This window comes from Pan troglodytes, chromosome 7 (assembly GCF_028858775.2).
Source record: "Pan troglodytes isolate AG18354 chromosome 7, NHGRI_mPanTro3-v2.0_pri, whole genome shotgun sequence".
Taxonomy (NCBI): Eukaryota; Metazoa; Chordata; class Mammalia; order Primates; family Hominidae; genus Pan; species Pan troglodytes.
Window position 1 is genome coordinate 106,802,082 of NC_072405.2, and position 14,376 is coordinate 106,816,457.

Below are 14,376 nucleotides of genomic sequence, written 5' to 3' on the forward strand. Positions count from 1 at the left end.
TTACAAACACTTTTACTTATTACTATGTGGTATATGGTTTTTAATGGCTATGTTGAGAAAACTAATATATCATGCATAATTATTTACCAGACATAGTACACCCCTGTAGTGGGCATTGAGATTGTCTCCCTGATTTGTCTTTAATGCAGTAGTAAACACCCTAACTTTTATTTCATTAGGATAATTCCTGGGAGAAGAAACATCTGGTCAAATAGTATAAAAGATTTCATAGCTTCTTAAAACACATTGCCAATGTGATTTCCAAAGGGTCTGTGCCAATTTCTGTTAGTTGGCATCTTTTAAATAGTCAAGGCTTCTTTTTACAGGCCAGCAGCAGAGTGTTCCATATTCCTATTGACATTCAGACTCAGTTCTAGCTCAGACCTCTGAAACACTTGGAAATTCTATCCATTGACTGTGGCAAGTCTCAGAACTCAGATTCTTTCTCCAGCCTGAGCTGAAGCCTGGAAAGGTGTGGTCTGCCCTTTGGCCCCAAGGTCTTTCCCATTTTTCTGTCCTGTAAGCTTTCTGTGGCATTCTGTCAGCCCTTGTATAGGGAGGAGAATATATGTGGTTATGCCTTGGGGCCTAGAATTGTAGCAGTTGAAAAACCCTTAAAGTGAATTATTAAATCTAAACCAGAGCCTGTTGGCTTCCTGTGCTTGACTTGGACTCTGTTCCATTATGGTAGTTTTTACAAACACTTCTGAATACGAAATAAATTCCAAGTATTTTTCCCCCCTTCTCCTGCCAAACTCCGCCAGGAAACAGAATCTCATTACTTCAGTTAGAATTTATTAATGCTGACCCTCTCCAGCACTTGGAGCTTTTCAGGTTAGGCTCACACAGCTTCTATTTTTACTCTAGTCTAAACTGTGGTCATATGGATAGCAAAATAAATACTAGAATATTCTAGTTTGGGAGGGGGAGAGGCAGCGATGCCTATAATAACATGGCTGCAAACCTCTCGCTTCCCTCTGTTTGATATTCCAAAAAAGGAAGAAAGCTCAATGCGGAGCACATCTGTAAGTCATGAACATTTTCCTTTTGTGTGTCATGCATATTCAACATAATCCCACTCAAAGTCCCAGGCGTTGCTTTAGTATACATTGCCTCATACATCCCTACTGTTGTTGCCAGAAAATTTAATTCAAGACAAAGGTTGCTTCCCTTCTGTCTCTGGATCAGGAATCTGAACCCATTACCACAAACAGAAGTAAGAATTGTCAGTGTGTTCTGCTTTGCTTTTATTTTGTTTTTTTCCCCCAGTTGCCTTTTATCCTTGTGGCTGAGGAGGAAGATTTCTTGTTCGTTTATTTGTTTTTAGTGTAAGCAATACACCAGTTTCATGAAGTGTATTTTTAAAAAACGTATTGATGGGATTTTGTAATGCAAGTGTTTTGAAATTCAAAGCAACAAAAGGGCATAATGTGAACATTCTCTCCAGGTGGGATATTTGGCTTTTAATTAGTTGTCTCTGTAATTATTTTGATTAAAATGTACGAAATGTGTCAAGAGTTTGGGTGAAAAGGTTTAGTTTCCTTTTAGCTGGTTTTATTCAGTTAAGAGTTCATCATGAGATGATGGCTTGGAACACCTGAGGGTTCGGATGACATGAGTTTGTAGAATGATATGCCAGTGATACGATGACTGGGAGGTGAGCATAGACTCAGCGAGTGTGTGTACCCAGGGCTGCTCATTGTTACCAAGCTTTAGATTGAAGAGACATGAGAAGGATGGGGGCGGGTGCATCCTGTTTTATGTGTTGTGATGCTTGGGGACAGGGGAAGGGGACATCATTCAGTTAAATAAGCATATGAGATCTTTCTGGATCATCATATCTGAGATGCTGTTTTAAATTTACCCAACAAACCACTTACTACACTAGGTACTGTTCTGTAGAATGAATAAACAAACACTGTAGGAAGAAAAATTGTTTCACACCACCAGATGCCCCAACGTACATACACCAAGGCCCGTTTCTGAAAATGATATTGATTATATTGAATCATGACTACAAGTTTAGATGTGCCAAGTAATCCTCTGGCAAGAGGTTTTTTTTTTTTTTTTTTTTTTTGGTTGGTGGGGGGCGCAGTTAATGTACTGATTATTGTGCTGAGCATTTTATGAAACAGATTTTACTTGGAGCTTTGTTGGCTTAGGAAATCTAACTGCTCTGAAGCAAGTTTAGTTCTTTTTTCAAACAAAAGAGGAGAATTTCTGCAGTTAAGTACCCTAACTCGGTGTTACTTTTTAACACACTCCTCAGCCATTTAAATGTTTTCCAAAGACCAGAGCCATGCCTGACGCATTGGAGGCCTTCCTCATGAGCCCAAGGTTTCTTCCAAGGTCACATTTACCTTTTCTGGCAGTTCCCCTCAGAATAAGGCCGAATTCCAGCTTTTTAAAAAAGAGACCATGTAAGAGAACATTGATCTGTTTTTCTCAGTTGTGGGGTAACCAGGTAGTTTCTTTAAAGGGCTTGGTTATTTCCTTGCACCAAATGGCGTAAAGCTTGGATTCAGCCCCTTAGAAAAAAGGGTTTCTTCTACTTTCTGTGGAGCCTTTACCATATATTGGTTCCTAGAACACAACGGCGGTCAAGGGAGAGGACGCAGAAAGCATCAGGCTCAGGCCTGGGTCTTGGGCATCTTCAAGGAACTCGCTTTCTCAGTGGTATAAGAAGAGCCCCACTCTATAAGAGGCATCCAACAGGAACAGCCAACATCAGTGGCACATTCCAAGTAAGTGGTTCAGACTTCAAGGACTGTGAATAATTACGGTAGGAATTCTGTCATCTCCCAGACCTTGGGTCATTTCAGAAGCTTCATGGAACTAGAGGAATTTCTCCAAAGTTGCCTATTACTTGACATCTTTATGACCAGCCCAGTCATCCTTGTGCCTCCCACTTTCCACCCAAATGTGATTCTACCTTCATGTAACCTGATTATTTTTTTGGCTTTGGGTTTGTTTTCCTAATATGCATGAGTAAATCATTTAAATTCATTCCCACTCTGTGGAAGGGATGTTGAAGTGTTTCTTAAAGAGACTTTAGCTTTCTATATAATGAATTAAGAACTATTTAAGATGTTTGAAGCAGTATGGAACTGAAGACCCTTCTTTTTTTCTTTTTTGTTTTTGAGATGGAGTCTGGCTCTGTCACCTCGGCTGGAGTGCTGTGGCGCAGTCTCGGCTCACTGCAACCTCCGTCTCCTGGGTTCAAGCGATTCTCCTGCCTCGGCCTCCCAAGTAGCTGGGATAACAGGCACCTGCTACCACGCCTGGCTAATTTTTTGTATTTTTAGTAGAGACGGGGTTTCACCGTCTTGGCCAGGCTGGTCTCAAACTCCTGACCTCAGGTGATCTGCCTGCCTTGGCCTCCCAAAGTGCTGAGGTTATAGGTGTGAGCCACTGTGTCCAGCCTAAAGACCTTTCTTAAGAATTTCTTATGTAGGGGGGGTTAAGAAATTTCTTTCATGTGTGACCTCACTTTTGATTTTGGCTTTTTTCCATGGATGGTTTGTATGTATATACAGGATAATAAGGTAAGCCTAGGAAATTGCTACATACTAGATAGTTCTCTGTAAACAAACCCTTAAAGTAAGTGCTAGTAAAGACAACAGTATGTGCTTATAAGTCAGCCATATCTAACATATTCAAGGGCAAGATCATCTTTTTCCCACAGTAAACAAAGGGCTCTTTCCTTCTGTTACATTTTTAGTTTGCATGGGTCACCTGCTTGTTAGAAATGGCGTTACTAAAAATTAATGAATGACAATTGGTGTACATGGCTCCAGGCATCTTCCATGTAGGAAATTTGAGGGGCATTAGGCAGAGAAGTAACTGTTAAGCCAGAACTCAAAACTCTCAGTGCAATTTTTTCCCCATCTATGATGCCAAGAATACTAGTTCTGAAAGATGTTAAATCGATATTCTGGGGGGAGAATTTCCAGATCAAAGTTTGAAAATGCTGGATTAAGCCAAGTTCAACACAGCTCTTTATTGTAGTTCTTCCCCAGTCCTTTATTATTATTATGTGTGAATCACAGGAAAAGGGAGGGACGAGGTAGGCAGCATGTTGAACATGCTCAGTGACACACATTTTGAGGTCCCAAGTCCCTACTTCTGGAGCTGTATGATTTCAGGCAACAATCTCCTGGGTAGGCCCTGGAGATTGTTGAGATGATTAGATGAGCCAATGCTTAATAAAATGCTAAGCACAAAATGCCTGGCACATAATAAACACCTAACAGCCACAGCTAATCCTTTTGAACCCGAGGCTGAATGGTCTGATGTCACTCATGTTGTGGGGCATGACAGTGCAGCAGAAAGAGCCCACACTTAGGTGTCAAGAGCTTCGGGCTCCAGTTTGGCCACCAGCTAGACCAGAGGACTTTTGAGCTACTTTGCTACTCTGGTGTTCTGTTTCTTCATTTTTGAAATAAATCAGTGATCTTGGTGACTATAGTGTCCAGTCAAGCTCTAAAATTGTATGTTCCTTTGGGCTAGACCTAAGCCAGAATTGACAAGTTTAGCTTAAGGACAGGTATATCATCTCTGAGTGACTGTGTGGGTGACATAAATTTTTAGCTAATTATTATTTCCTTTACAATGTGTGTTGCTAGTAATAAAATAGTTTACTGAGTCACCTATGGAAAGATAAGCTACAGTTATAGCCTTTTTGGCACTTTGTAATCATCATAAAAGTTAATATACATTTGAGTCATAATTGGAGTTGGACGGCCTTTACCGTAAAACAGGAGGCATCATCTAGATGTTTGTTGTCTGTGATGTGATACAGAAATGTATTATTAGGCCACATGGATATTTTATTTTTATGTTCAAAGGCTAATTTTCTGAAAGTTGGGTCTGGGAATCTGAGTTATCCATAATTAAGTTTTCTACCTTCTGCTTTCGTTGTTAACCTGAGTTAAAACCATAAAGTAAATTCGACATTTACTAATTTGAGCTTTAATTATTTTGACCACTGTGTTGGTTGCACTGGTTGAAAGCATGTGCAGGACCTCTGCTTAGTAGGTAAGGCGTTGTGTTTTTTAAACAAGGCTTTGAATTTCTAAATAACAGATTTCCACACTGGCAGTTTGAAACATGGTATTTGTTCAGTGTAGGTTTTAGCTACATGAGAAAAATCAAACAAATAGATTTGTTCAGTTGCTATCCTACAAATTGTCTTCGCTGAGAAAATGGACAGGTTTGTGATGTTTCTGACTAAATCAAGACTCTACTACACTTGATCTTTTGTGTATTGAATTAACACTTGTTCTTGTCATTTTTATTACAACTACCGTATAAGTTTGGGCTGAATCATTTTATCAAACTCTAAATTTTTATCATCAAATGTGGAAGGCCTAAATCACCATCGCTGTCCTCAGTTTTCCAACCTAAAGGTGTTTATTTCCTCTTAGGGGTATAATACGAAGGAAAGTAGTGTCACCAGATCTCTTATTGGTGTTTTTATATTGGTGCCTGGGGTTTGGGTAGAGGAAGCAGCAGCAGCTGAGACTAGAACTGCAGCTGAGGCCACTTGGTAAAGAACTTTTTTCCAGGCTAAGGACTTTTGTTTTGTTTGTTTGTTTGTTGTTTGTTTTTTGAGACAGAGTCTCCTTGCTCTGTCTCCCAGGCTGGAGTACAGTGGCGCAGTCTCGGCTCACTGCAGCCTCTGCCTCCTGCAGCCTCTGCCTCCCAGGTTCAAGTGATTCTCCTGCCTCAGCCTTGCGAGTAGCTGGGATTACAGGCACCTGCCACCACACCCGCCTAATTTTTGTAATTTTTGGTAAAGGAGTTTCACCATGTTGGCCAGGCTGGTCTCAAACTCCTGACCTCAGGTGATCCGCCCGCCTTGGCCTCCCAAAGTGCTGGGATTACAGGCGTGAGCCACTGTGCTAGGCCCAACTAAGGAGTTTTTATGTCATCCTCTATGTGGCAGGGAGCCAATAAAGGCAGGAGAGTGATACGATGATGTTTGAGTTCAAGAACAGTCCCTCTGCATCGAATGGCTTCAAAGACACAGACGTGGGCAGTGACAAGGTCAGGAGGCCTTAGTCCAGGTCCAGGCCCAACATGATGAGTTAGCCAGAGCCGGGGGGCCAGAGGCAAAGGGGTGGAGATAGGAGACAAGTATGTATCTTGCCTTCCTTCTAGCCATTGTGGGTTTACACAACTGAATCAGATGTGCATTCTCCTCTGGGAATTTCATCTATGGAGGCAGTGTAGTGCTTCAGTTTCCCTGGCTGAATGTGGCATTACGCAGAACCCTCTGTCTGTCTGCCGCACATTTTCTTCTTGGTCGTACCTTGTTGCTTTCCACAGCCTTCCTTTGCTCTCCTGTATTCACATCTTGCATCAGCCAAAAGGGAAAGGTCTGAAAGACCAGCTTTGTTTTTCTCCCAGCTTGTACTCTGGACCCTGTTAGCCAACAGTATTGGCACTGCCTCACAGCGATGGTCAGTCCCAAATTAAACAGCCTCGTTATGACACCCTACAGCCAGGCTGCAGCTCTGGACTTGTGCTTCTGCACGTTTCCTTCCAGTTGCTTTCGTCCAGCGTCTCGGTCCCATTGAGTAAGGGAGTGTGTGCAGAGTATGTCCCGAGGTTTTCTCCTCAGTCAAGCAGACTACATTTCGCCAGGTGTAAAATCGGTAGTTTCGAATTCACCCCTTTTCATGGCCTTGAGGAGATGCTTGTCTCCTTGTCCCAAGGGAATATTGGTGCATAAATCATTTCCCGTCCTAGGCATGTTCATTCCAGAAACCTTTCAGAACAGAGTGTGGAGTCTTCATAAAAGGAATTTGTCATGAGCGCAGGGTTTTTTTTTTTATTTTTTATTTTTTAAAGGGGAAGGCAATAGAGGTATTCATTATCTGCTACAGAGTGAAAAGGGCCCTGCTTTATGTTAAATTGGACTTTATGGAAAGATATTGGTAATTTCTCCTATGTTCTTGGTGCTCCTGAAATCAGAGTGGGAGAGAACTTTGATGTCAAAATTATTTTCACCACCCTGGATCACAGAGAAACACACTTTTGGCTGCCTTTAAACACATTAAACATCTGGTCAGCCCAGAGACCACCCGGGAGCCCTGTAGACCCCAAGTAACTGAGTGGCTGAGGGTAAGCCAGCTTCTCTAGACACAACCTGACTTCCACCCCAAGTCTTGTTGAAATACAGGCCTGACGGCTGTCCCAGGAAGTCAGTTGGCTTGTCAGGCTGCCAGTGTGGTTGAACGGTGAGGTGGCTAGAATTCTCTGGGAGGCATTTTTGGCCCATCTGCCTGGTAGCATGACAGATGTGTTAGTCCAGACAACTGGGTCATCGAATGAATTGAAATTCAATTTACACATAGGGATTAAGTATCTCAGTATTACCCTTGCCACATCAAACTTCATTGACAGAGCCAAGAGGAAAATGAAAGTCATTCAATGTTAAGATTAAGAAAAGGGAAACAAGATTCTAACATGGAAAGGGAATGTTTTGCTTACTTTTAAGACTGTAGGTTACTTAAATAGATGCAATGCAAGCTATAGGAGGTTTGGGGCAGATGGTCTCCTAGGCTTAAAATGGAGAGATTTTAAACTACGAGGATCCTGGAGGTCTTGTGACATGTAACTCTGAAACCTCAGTCCAAGGCCAATTTGGTTTAAGTAATCTCAGTCAAATATTTATTTTGTGTCCATGCATTTTGAGAGGGACAGAGAACACAGGTCATTCAAAACATGCCTTCAATGAGTCATACTCTGCTGAGGGGCAAGAAAAATACACATGAAACAATGAAAAGTAACAGTGAGGGTTTATGTCTTAAACTGTTCATATGCTACAAAATCCTAAAATAGTACTTTATAATTAGGAGGTGTATAAGGAGTGGAGAAGTCACAGCCTGTTTCATAGTAGACAGGATTTGAGAGAAGAAACCAGGAGGTCCTCCAGGGGAAGTAAATGGGACAAAGTTTAAGACAAGCAGGACGGAGAATGGCTTTTTCGTGGGAGCACGAACGGTGGTTCAACCCAAGCGGTGTTTACTGAGCATCTACTATATGCCAGGCACTGTGATTGGGGGAGGGAAGCCTTGCCTTTAAAGGAGCTGAGAGCCTAAGAGGAGGCAGTTGATGATAGAGCTGTAGAACACAGGGCTCCTGACACAGTTCACAAGCTTTGGGAATTACAATCTGGAATGGTGATAGCCTTGGAAACCAGTGAAACAGGGTGGCGTCAGATTGCAGAGTTAAGCTCTGACCATTCTACTAGAAAAGTTGCAGCACACTCTTGGCTCAGGGTGGTCCAGGCCACTGGAACACCAGTCCCTAAGGTTTCAGTTCTCAGAATCCACCAGTGTGATAGCTCAAACAAAATAGATTCCCATGCTTTGCTTTCAGTTGGCACTGAGGCCTGGTGGAGAATGTGGACTCAGGTTTAAAGTGCTTTAGCCTTGCTAGCCAGCTGCTGAAACCTGAGAAAATAAAGTGGTACTGTTACGGAGGGTTGGACCTGTCCTCTTAGGAAGGTTCCAATCACAGCGACTGCTGGAAGAGAAAGTTTTATTTTAAGATTAAATCTAATGAAAGCCAGTGTAGTAAGGGAAACATTATTTTATAATTTCTGTTAAGAGCAAACATTCTATATGATTTTTAAAAATAGAGCAATAATGAGTGTTGCCTGTTTCCAAACAAGCGTTGTTTAAAAGCTGCCTGTCTGCTTTATTATTTTTTTCCTGGGCTTTTGCGAGATAATGGTAGTAAAATATCAATTTACTAAAACCATTTTTTAAAGTCTTATACCTCTACTCTGTCTCAAGTTCATGCAAGTTCTTCTTTTGGCAGGATTAGGTTGAATTTTAATACTAAACTCTTACTGAAGAGTTAAGAAGCTGTGGAACTGGTATACTTAGTGACTGATCCCTCTCCATATTAAGCGTGTGATTTGCTATTACCAGTTGCCAGTAATAGAAAAAGAATGTGCTCGTGTGGGTTTATCTGTATTTGTCATTAAGGCTTTGCTAAGCCAATGAGCCCTAGAAGCAGGCGTGCAGTGGGCTTTCTCCCTGTCGGGTGAGCCTCACAGGCGCTGCTCCTCTCCGGGCACTGTGGCTGGCCTCAGCACAGGTCTGGGCTGGGGTAGAAAGGCCTGCATGGCCTGAGGACCCGGGTGACTGGGGATCTCTCATCTGTAGCGGTAAAGTTCTGAGCATTGCCAGGCCTGCAAGCACTGGTAGGATTTGATGGATCCCTGGGTGATTATTTAGCCTAAGCTAAGCCGTAATACCTTTGCATACATCCCCAAGAAAGACCTAAGTGTTTTGTTCCCTTTCCAGTAAGGGAGTGACAAAGAGAATGCCCAAGATGGCTTATAACTAGCATTGGGATGGCTGAAAGTCAGGTAAGTTTAGTGGAATGCAACAAAATAAGCCCAAGATAGGAGTTTAGATCTCTGAACTGTTTTCATTCTACTGGTTTAAGCTGTGTAGGCTTCCCTTGCAGGTTATTAGTCCGTGCTCACCTCTCAAATTGCTGTTAAGTTGTCAGGGTGCCTGAGGAAGACTGTGGCCAGAGATGTGGATTCAGACTACTGTGGGAGTGGGAGGGGTAGTCACTGCAGTATGTACCTGAACAATCAGATATACAAGTGTGTTTCTTAATCTCTCAACATCCTGACTCCCTTGTCTTTCCTTTCTCAGAGAGCAGAGCTGACATCTGATAAAGACATGTACCTTGACAACAGCTCCATTGAAGAAGCTTCAGGAGTGTATCCTATTGATGACGATGACTACGCTTCTGCGTCTGGCTCGGGTAAGGCGGCTGCTTCTAAACACTGGACCTCATTCTCCAGGCATGCACGCACACACATTTTACTGCGCTTACTTCAAGGAGACAGGCAGGATGCACAGTGGTTAAGGGCACTGTCTTTGGAATCAAAGGGTCTGGGTGCTAATTCTAGCTCTCTCTGCCACTTACGCTGTGAGATCTTGAGAATTTATTTGCTGAGCCTCAGTTTCCTCCTTTATAAAATGGAAAGTAACAATAGTCCTTACCATAGAGTTGTTGTGAGGATTAAAAGGGAGTTGACACATCTAAAGCTCTTAGATTTGGGGACTTGGCACATAGTACTCTGTCAACATTAGCTTTTAATCGTATTAAGACTTTCAGAGTGATGTCATGGAAACCACCCTTCAAGAAATCCCTCAAACACTGGTTTCATAAAACCACCTACCCTATGTTAAAAATTGTAGATGAGACCAAGAAGTTAATACGTTTTTATTCCTAGGGTATTGTAGGAGGAAAATGCAGCAGCCAAGTAAAATGATTATGTAGTGACATAATCAGATTCCTTAGTATATTATTAATAGTTATCTGTTACCACTCTAAGGCTACATAATAAACCACCCCAAAACTTGGTGGCTTAAAGTAACAGTCATTCATTTAACTCATTATTCTGTAGGTTGGTGATGTAGGCTGGGCTGGCTGGGCTCCCTCACATGTCAGTGGTCAGCTGCCGGTTGAGTGTACAGCTTTAGGTTGGGTTTGCAGCTTTCGGGTACTCATATCTCTGGGGCAGCTGAGCAGACTTGGGTCCTGTTCATGTGGTCTCTCATTCTCCAGTAGGCAAGCTATTTTTTCACAGTAACAGCAAGTAGAAGTGTGCAAAGCCTCTTGCAGCCAGGCCTTAGAACTGGGCACAGCATCACTTTTACTACATTTTACTGGTTGAAGCAAGTCAGAAGGCCAGAACAGACTCCACCTCTTAGTGAAAGGATTCATAAAGTCACATTTACAGAGGATATGTATACACAGATGATTAAGGGATTCTGGTCACATTTACAATCTACCATAATTGATGAATATTTCCCCTGTTCTCAGAATGGCCCCTATATGAGTTCATTCTCACCCTGCTAACAACACAGGGACTGGGTAATTTATAAAAGAAAAGAGGTTTAGTTGACTCACAGTTCAGCATGCCTGGGGAGGTCTCAGGAAACTTACACTCATGGCAGAAGGGGAAACAAACATGTACTTCTTCACATGGTGGCAGCAGGGAGAAGTATGAGCGAAGAGGGGATAAGCCCCTTATGAAACCATCAGATCTCATGAGAACTCACTGTCATGAGAACAGCATGAGGGTAACTACTCCCATGAGTCAGTGATCTCCCACCAGCTCCCTCCCATGACATGTGGGGATTATGGGAACTACAATTTAAGATGAGATTTGGGTGGGGACACAGCCAAACCATATCAACCCCCAAGAAGATCAAAAAAAGGAAGAGCTTTCCACATACTTACTTAATAGTCAAGTGAGAAATTTGTGGTCAGCAGCATGGTAGGCAAGACTTATCCAGACCTTTTTTGCTTTAGGGTTTTTATAACAGATTCAACAGATTGTTAGATATCTATGTTCGGTATAACTTTTGTGATCAGATTGAGCTGGGCTTCAGAATGACCCAGAACAGATTAAAATCAGTTGTGTCTTTGGTAGAAATCTAGCCGTGTAAGAGTGAATGTTTTAAGTTGAAAAGCAGAAAGTCTGAGAAAGACAAGAGAGGTGGTTGCTGACCTAGTAACAATGAGCTTACAATGCAGTCCTAATGTAAAAATAACTCTAGTTATTCTTGGGAGAGTGATATATATCACACACACAAAATGGGTGTGAAAAGAGTTGTTCTTATTGCCCACAACTCTATAAATATCTTTCACTCATGGCACCTCTTTTTTTTTAGCACCTTAAGAGTTCTTTGTAACTGTCATCTTCAATATGTCCCAGGAAATAATAACTGTGGACCTTTTTTGTTCCTACTTCGCAGATCTTAGAATCCAAGAGTTGTTAGTGGGGTGTACAGGTTGGCGAAGTCATTTTGCTGATTTGCTAAGGTTGACCTTAAGTCTAGTTTAAAGAAACCAGTATGCTTAAAGTAAGTTTTCTTTAAATTAAACTTAAGGACAGTCTTAGCAAATCAACACAATGACTTTGCCAACCTCTACAGACCCCCTGCCCCCATCCAGGTAAAAGAGAGTTAGGGAGGGTCATTTGAAGTCCTGAACCCACTGATGAGATAGATCAAGCTGAGGGTTAAACATGGGCCCACACTGCTTGTGCCATGGCCCTAGCCTTAGGCAGATCACTGCTGTGAAGAAGTGAAAGAGCTTCGTTCCTGACTTTGGAAACCACCTTACACTGAGCTGGGAGTGTTGTTTTTCAGCATGAAGCAGCAGTACTTGTAACTAAAATTTGTGAAGCTTTTAACTGTGTCAGAAACTACTCTAACCCCTATAACATCTCTGAAACGATAGATTCTATTAGTATTTCGATTATTCCCATGAGAAAACCTGAGGCACAGAGAGATTCACTTGCCTCAGGTCACACTGTTAGAAGGTAATAGAACTGGGATAGTGAGAAAGTGAGGGAGTTGGGCGTGAGAGTGTGTTTTCTTTCATTCCTTTGCTGTGCTGCCTCCTTGTGTCATAAACCCCTTCTAGAATTACCCAGTTCCAGCTTAAAAACACCCCAGGGTTTGGCCAGTGTACCAATTGTCCCATCTTTCATCCAGCTATCCAGTAGAAAAGCAAATGGATTGGAAGAAATGGCTGAAGGCCCAGAGGGGACTTCCTGGGCAAGGAGATAGGACTATGTTCTATATGTGGGCTCAAGTATGGGCATAAGCAAACATGAAACCCTTCATAAGCATTTGCTGTGTGCCACACACTGTGCCATGCTCTTGGGGCACAAAGATAAGAAAGACTTGGTCTCTGTCTGTAGGGGACCAAGAGTCTAATGAAAGAAATACAAACATGAGAAATAATCATTGTGATACCCGGTGAGGGGTGACATAATATAGGAAAGGGCTGTATAACAAAAATGTAAGAGTTAAAATATAGACCTTTGGTTAAAGATGGCAGATCGAACACTACTACCTTTCAGTGTGCAACTAAATTGACGATAAAAGAATTGGGCATGAACTCATAAGGACAAACAAAACAGTAAAGGAAACAAAAGCCATGAAGTTTTGAAAGCTGGGAAGAAAATGAGCTAGTGGGGACAGACTTGGCAGGCTTCAGAAGGCCGAGTTAGTTAGCAGTGGGGAGAGCCAAAAAGCAACCCAGTTAACACAGCAGAATCTCTTGGGACCTAGGAATTGGTGGCATTCAGTGGAGGGTGAGAGTGATGTTAAACTCAGGATGATTGGCTGGAAGTCTGTTTAAGAAATAGATCCCCTGATTCCTTTCCTCTGTCATGTAGCAAAGGGGCTCATGTTCCCTGCCCTCAGAGGGAAACCTGGAGATTTATTATCTGGAGAGGGTAAAACAGAACCCGGGGGTATTTCAGGAACAGATGGGGCTGGGGGTACCTTATGTAAGACAGAGAAAATAAGTTCTTAGATTAAGAATAATTTAATATGGTGTGATCCCCAGTTGTCTTGTCTTCTCCCAGTCAGTTCCCAGAACACTGGCAGTCTGTCCTTTTACCCTCTGGGTAGGGGACTGGGAGACTCCCCTCTGGGAAGCTGGACCAATTCAAAGAGAGTGGCATGGGAGCTCTCCAATGAAACGTACAGCTCTGTATTACAAAGAATAAAACTTCAATGAGAAATGAAAAATTTCAGTCAAGGGGATGATGCCTACATTTTGACACACCTCTCCTGTGTGCTCAAAGCTTCTAGTCCTCTTTTCGGTGTTTCCCTCTTCAATATAAACAGGCAACCAAGGCTCCCCAGATACTTAGGAAAAACTTGTAACATGAGAGAAAGAGAAACCCCCAAATTGGGAGAGGACAGCCACTTACAGGAAGAAAAAAATTCACAGAAAAACATAGTAAATTCAGAGAGAAAAGCAGATGTTCGAACAATGGCACAAAAACAGGATACTATAAAACAGGAATGTTCTGAGACATAAGAGTTCTTAAGAGTGTGGGACTGTCATGTCAAAAATGAAAAGCTCATTTGGAAGGTGAGAAGACACAGAGGATATTCATTCATTGAGGAAGTATTTCTTAATCACTTAGTACATGGGGGAACAGGCACCATTCTAGGTTCTAGGGACACTTCAGTAAATAAAATCTAACAATGTTTTCTCTGGCGATAGGCTAATTGTATTTATTTCTTCTGTGTTTCCAAATTCATACATGCAAATGTATTTTTAAAAGTATTATTTTTACAAGTTGTCTTAGTCCATTCAGGTTGCTATAGCAAAATACTTTAGACTGGGTAATTTATAAATTTATTGGTCTCAGTTCTGGAGGCTGGGAAGTCAAAGATCAAGGCACAGCAGATTTGGTGTCTGGTGAGGGCTTTCTGACTACTTTTTAGATGGTGCTTTCTGACTACTTTTTAGATGGTGCCTTCCTGCTGCATCCTCACATGGCAAAGGGGACAAACAGTG

General features: G+C 42.1%; 1 protein-coding gene across 3 annotated transcripts in view; it reads left to right on the top strand.

Moving 5' to 3' along the window:
* Positions 1-14,376, top strand: part of SDC2 (syndecan 2) — a 116,314-nt gene that overhangs the window by 89,464 nt on the left and 12,474 nt on the right. For all 3 annotated transcript variants that reach the window (XM_003311857.6, XM_016959705.4, XM_063817332.1), the window contains exon 2: positions 9,687-9,798. In XM_003311857.6, coding sequence (XP_003311905.3) covers positions 9,687-9,798 — 112 coding nt within the window. The remainder of the gene's footprint in view (positions 1-9,686; positions 9,799-14,376) is intronic.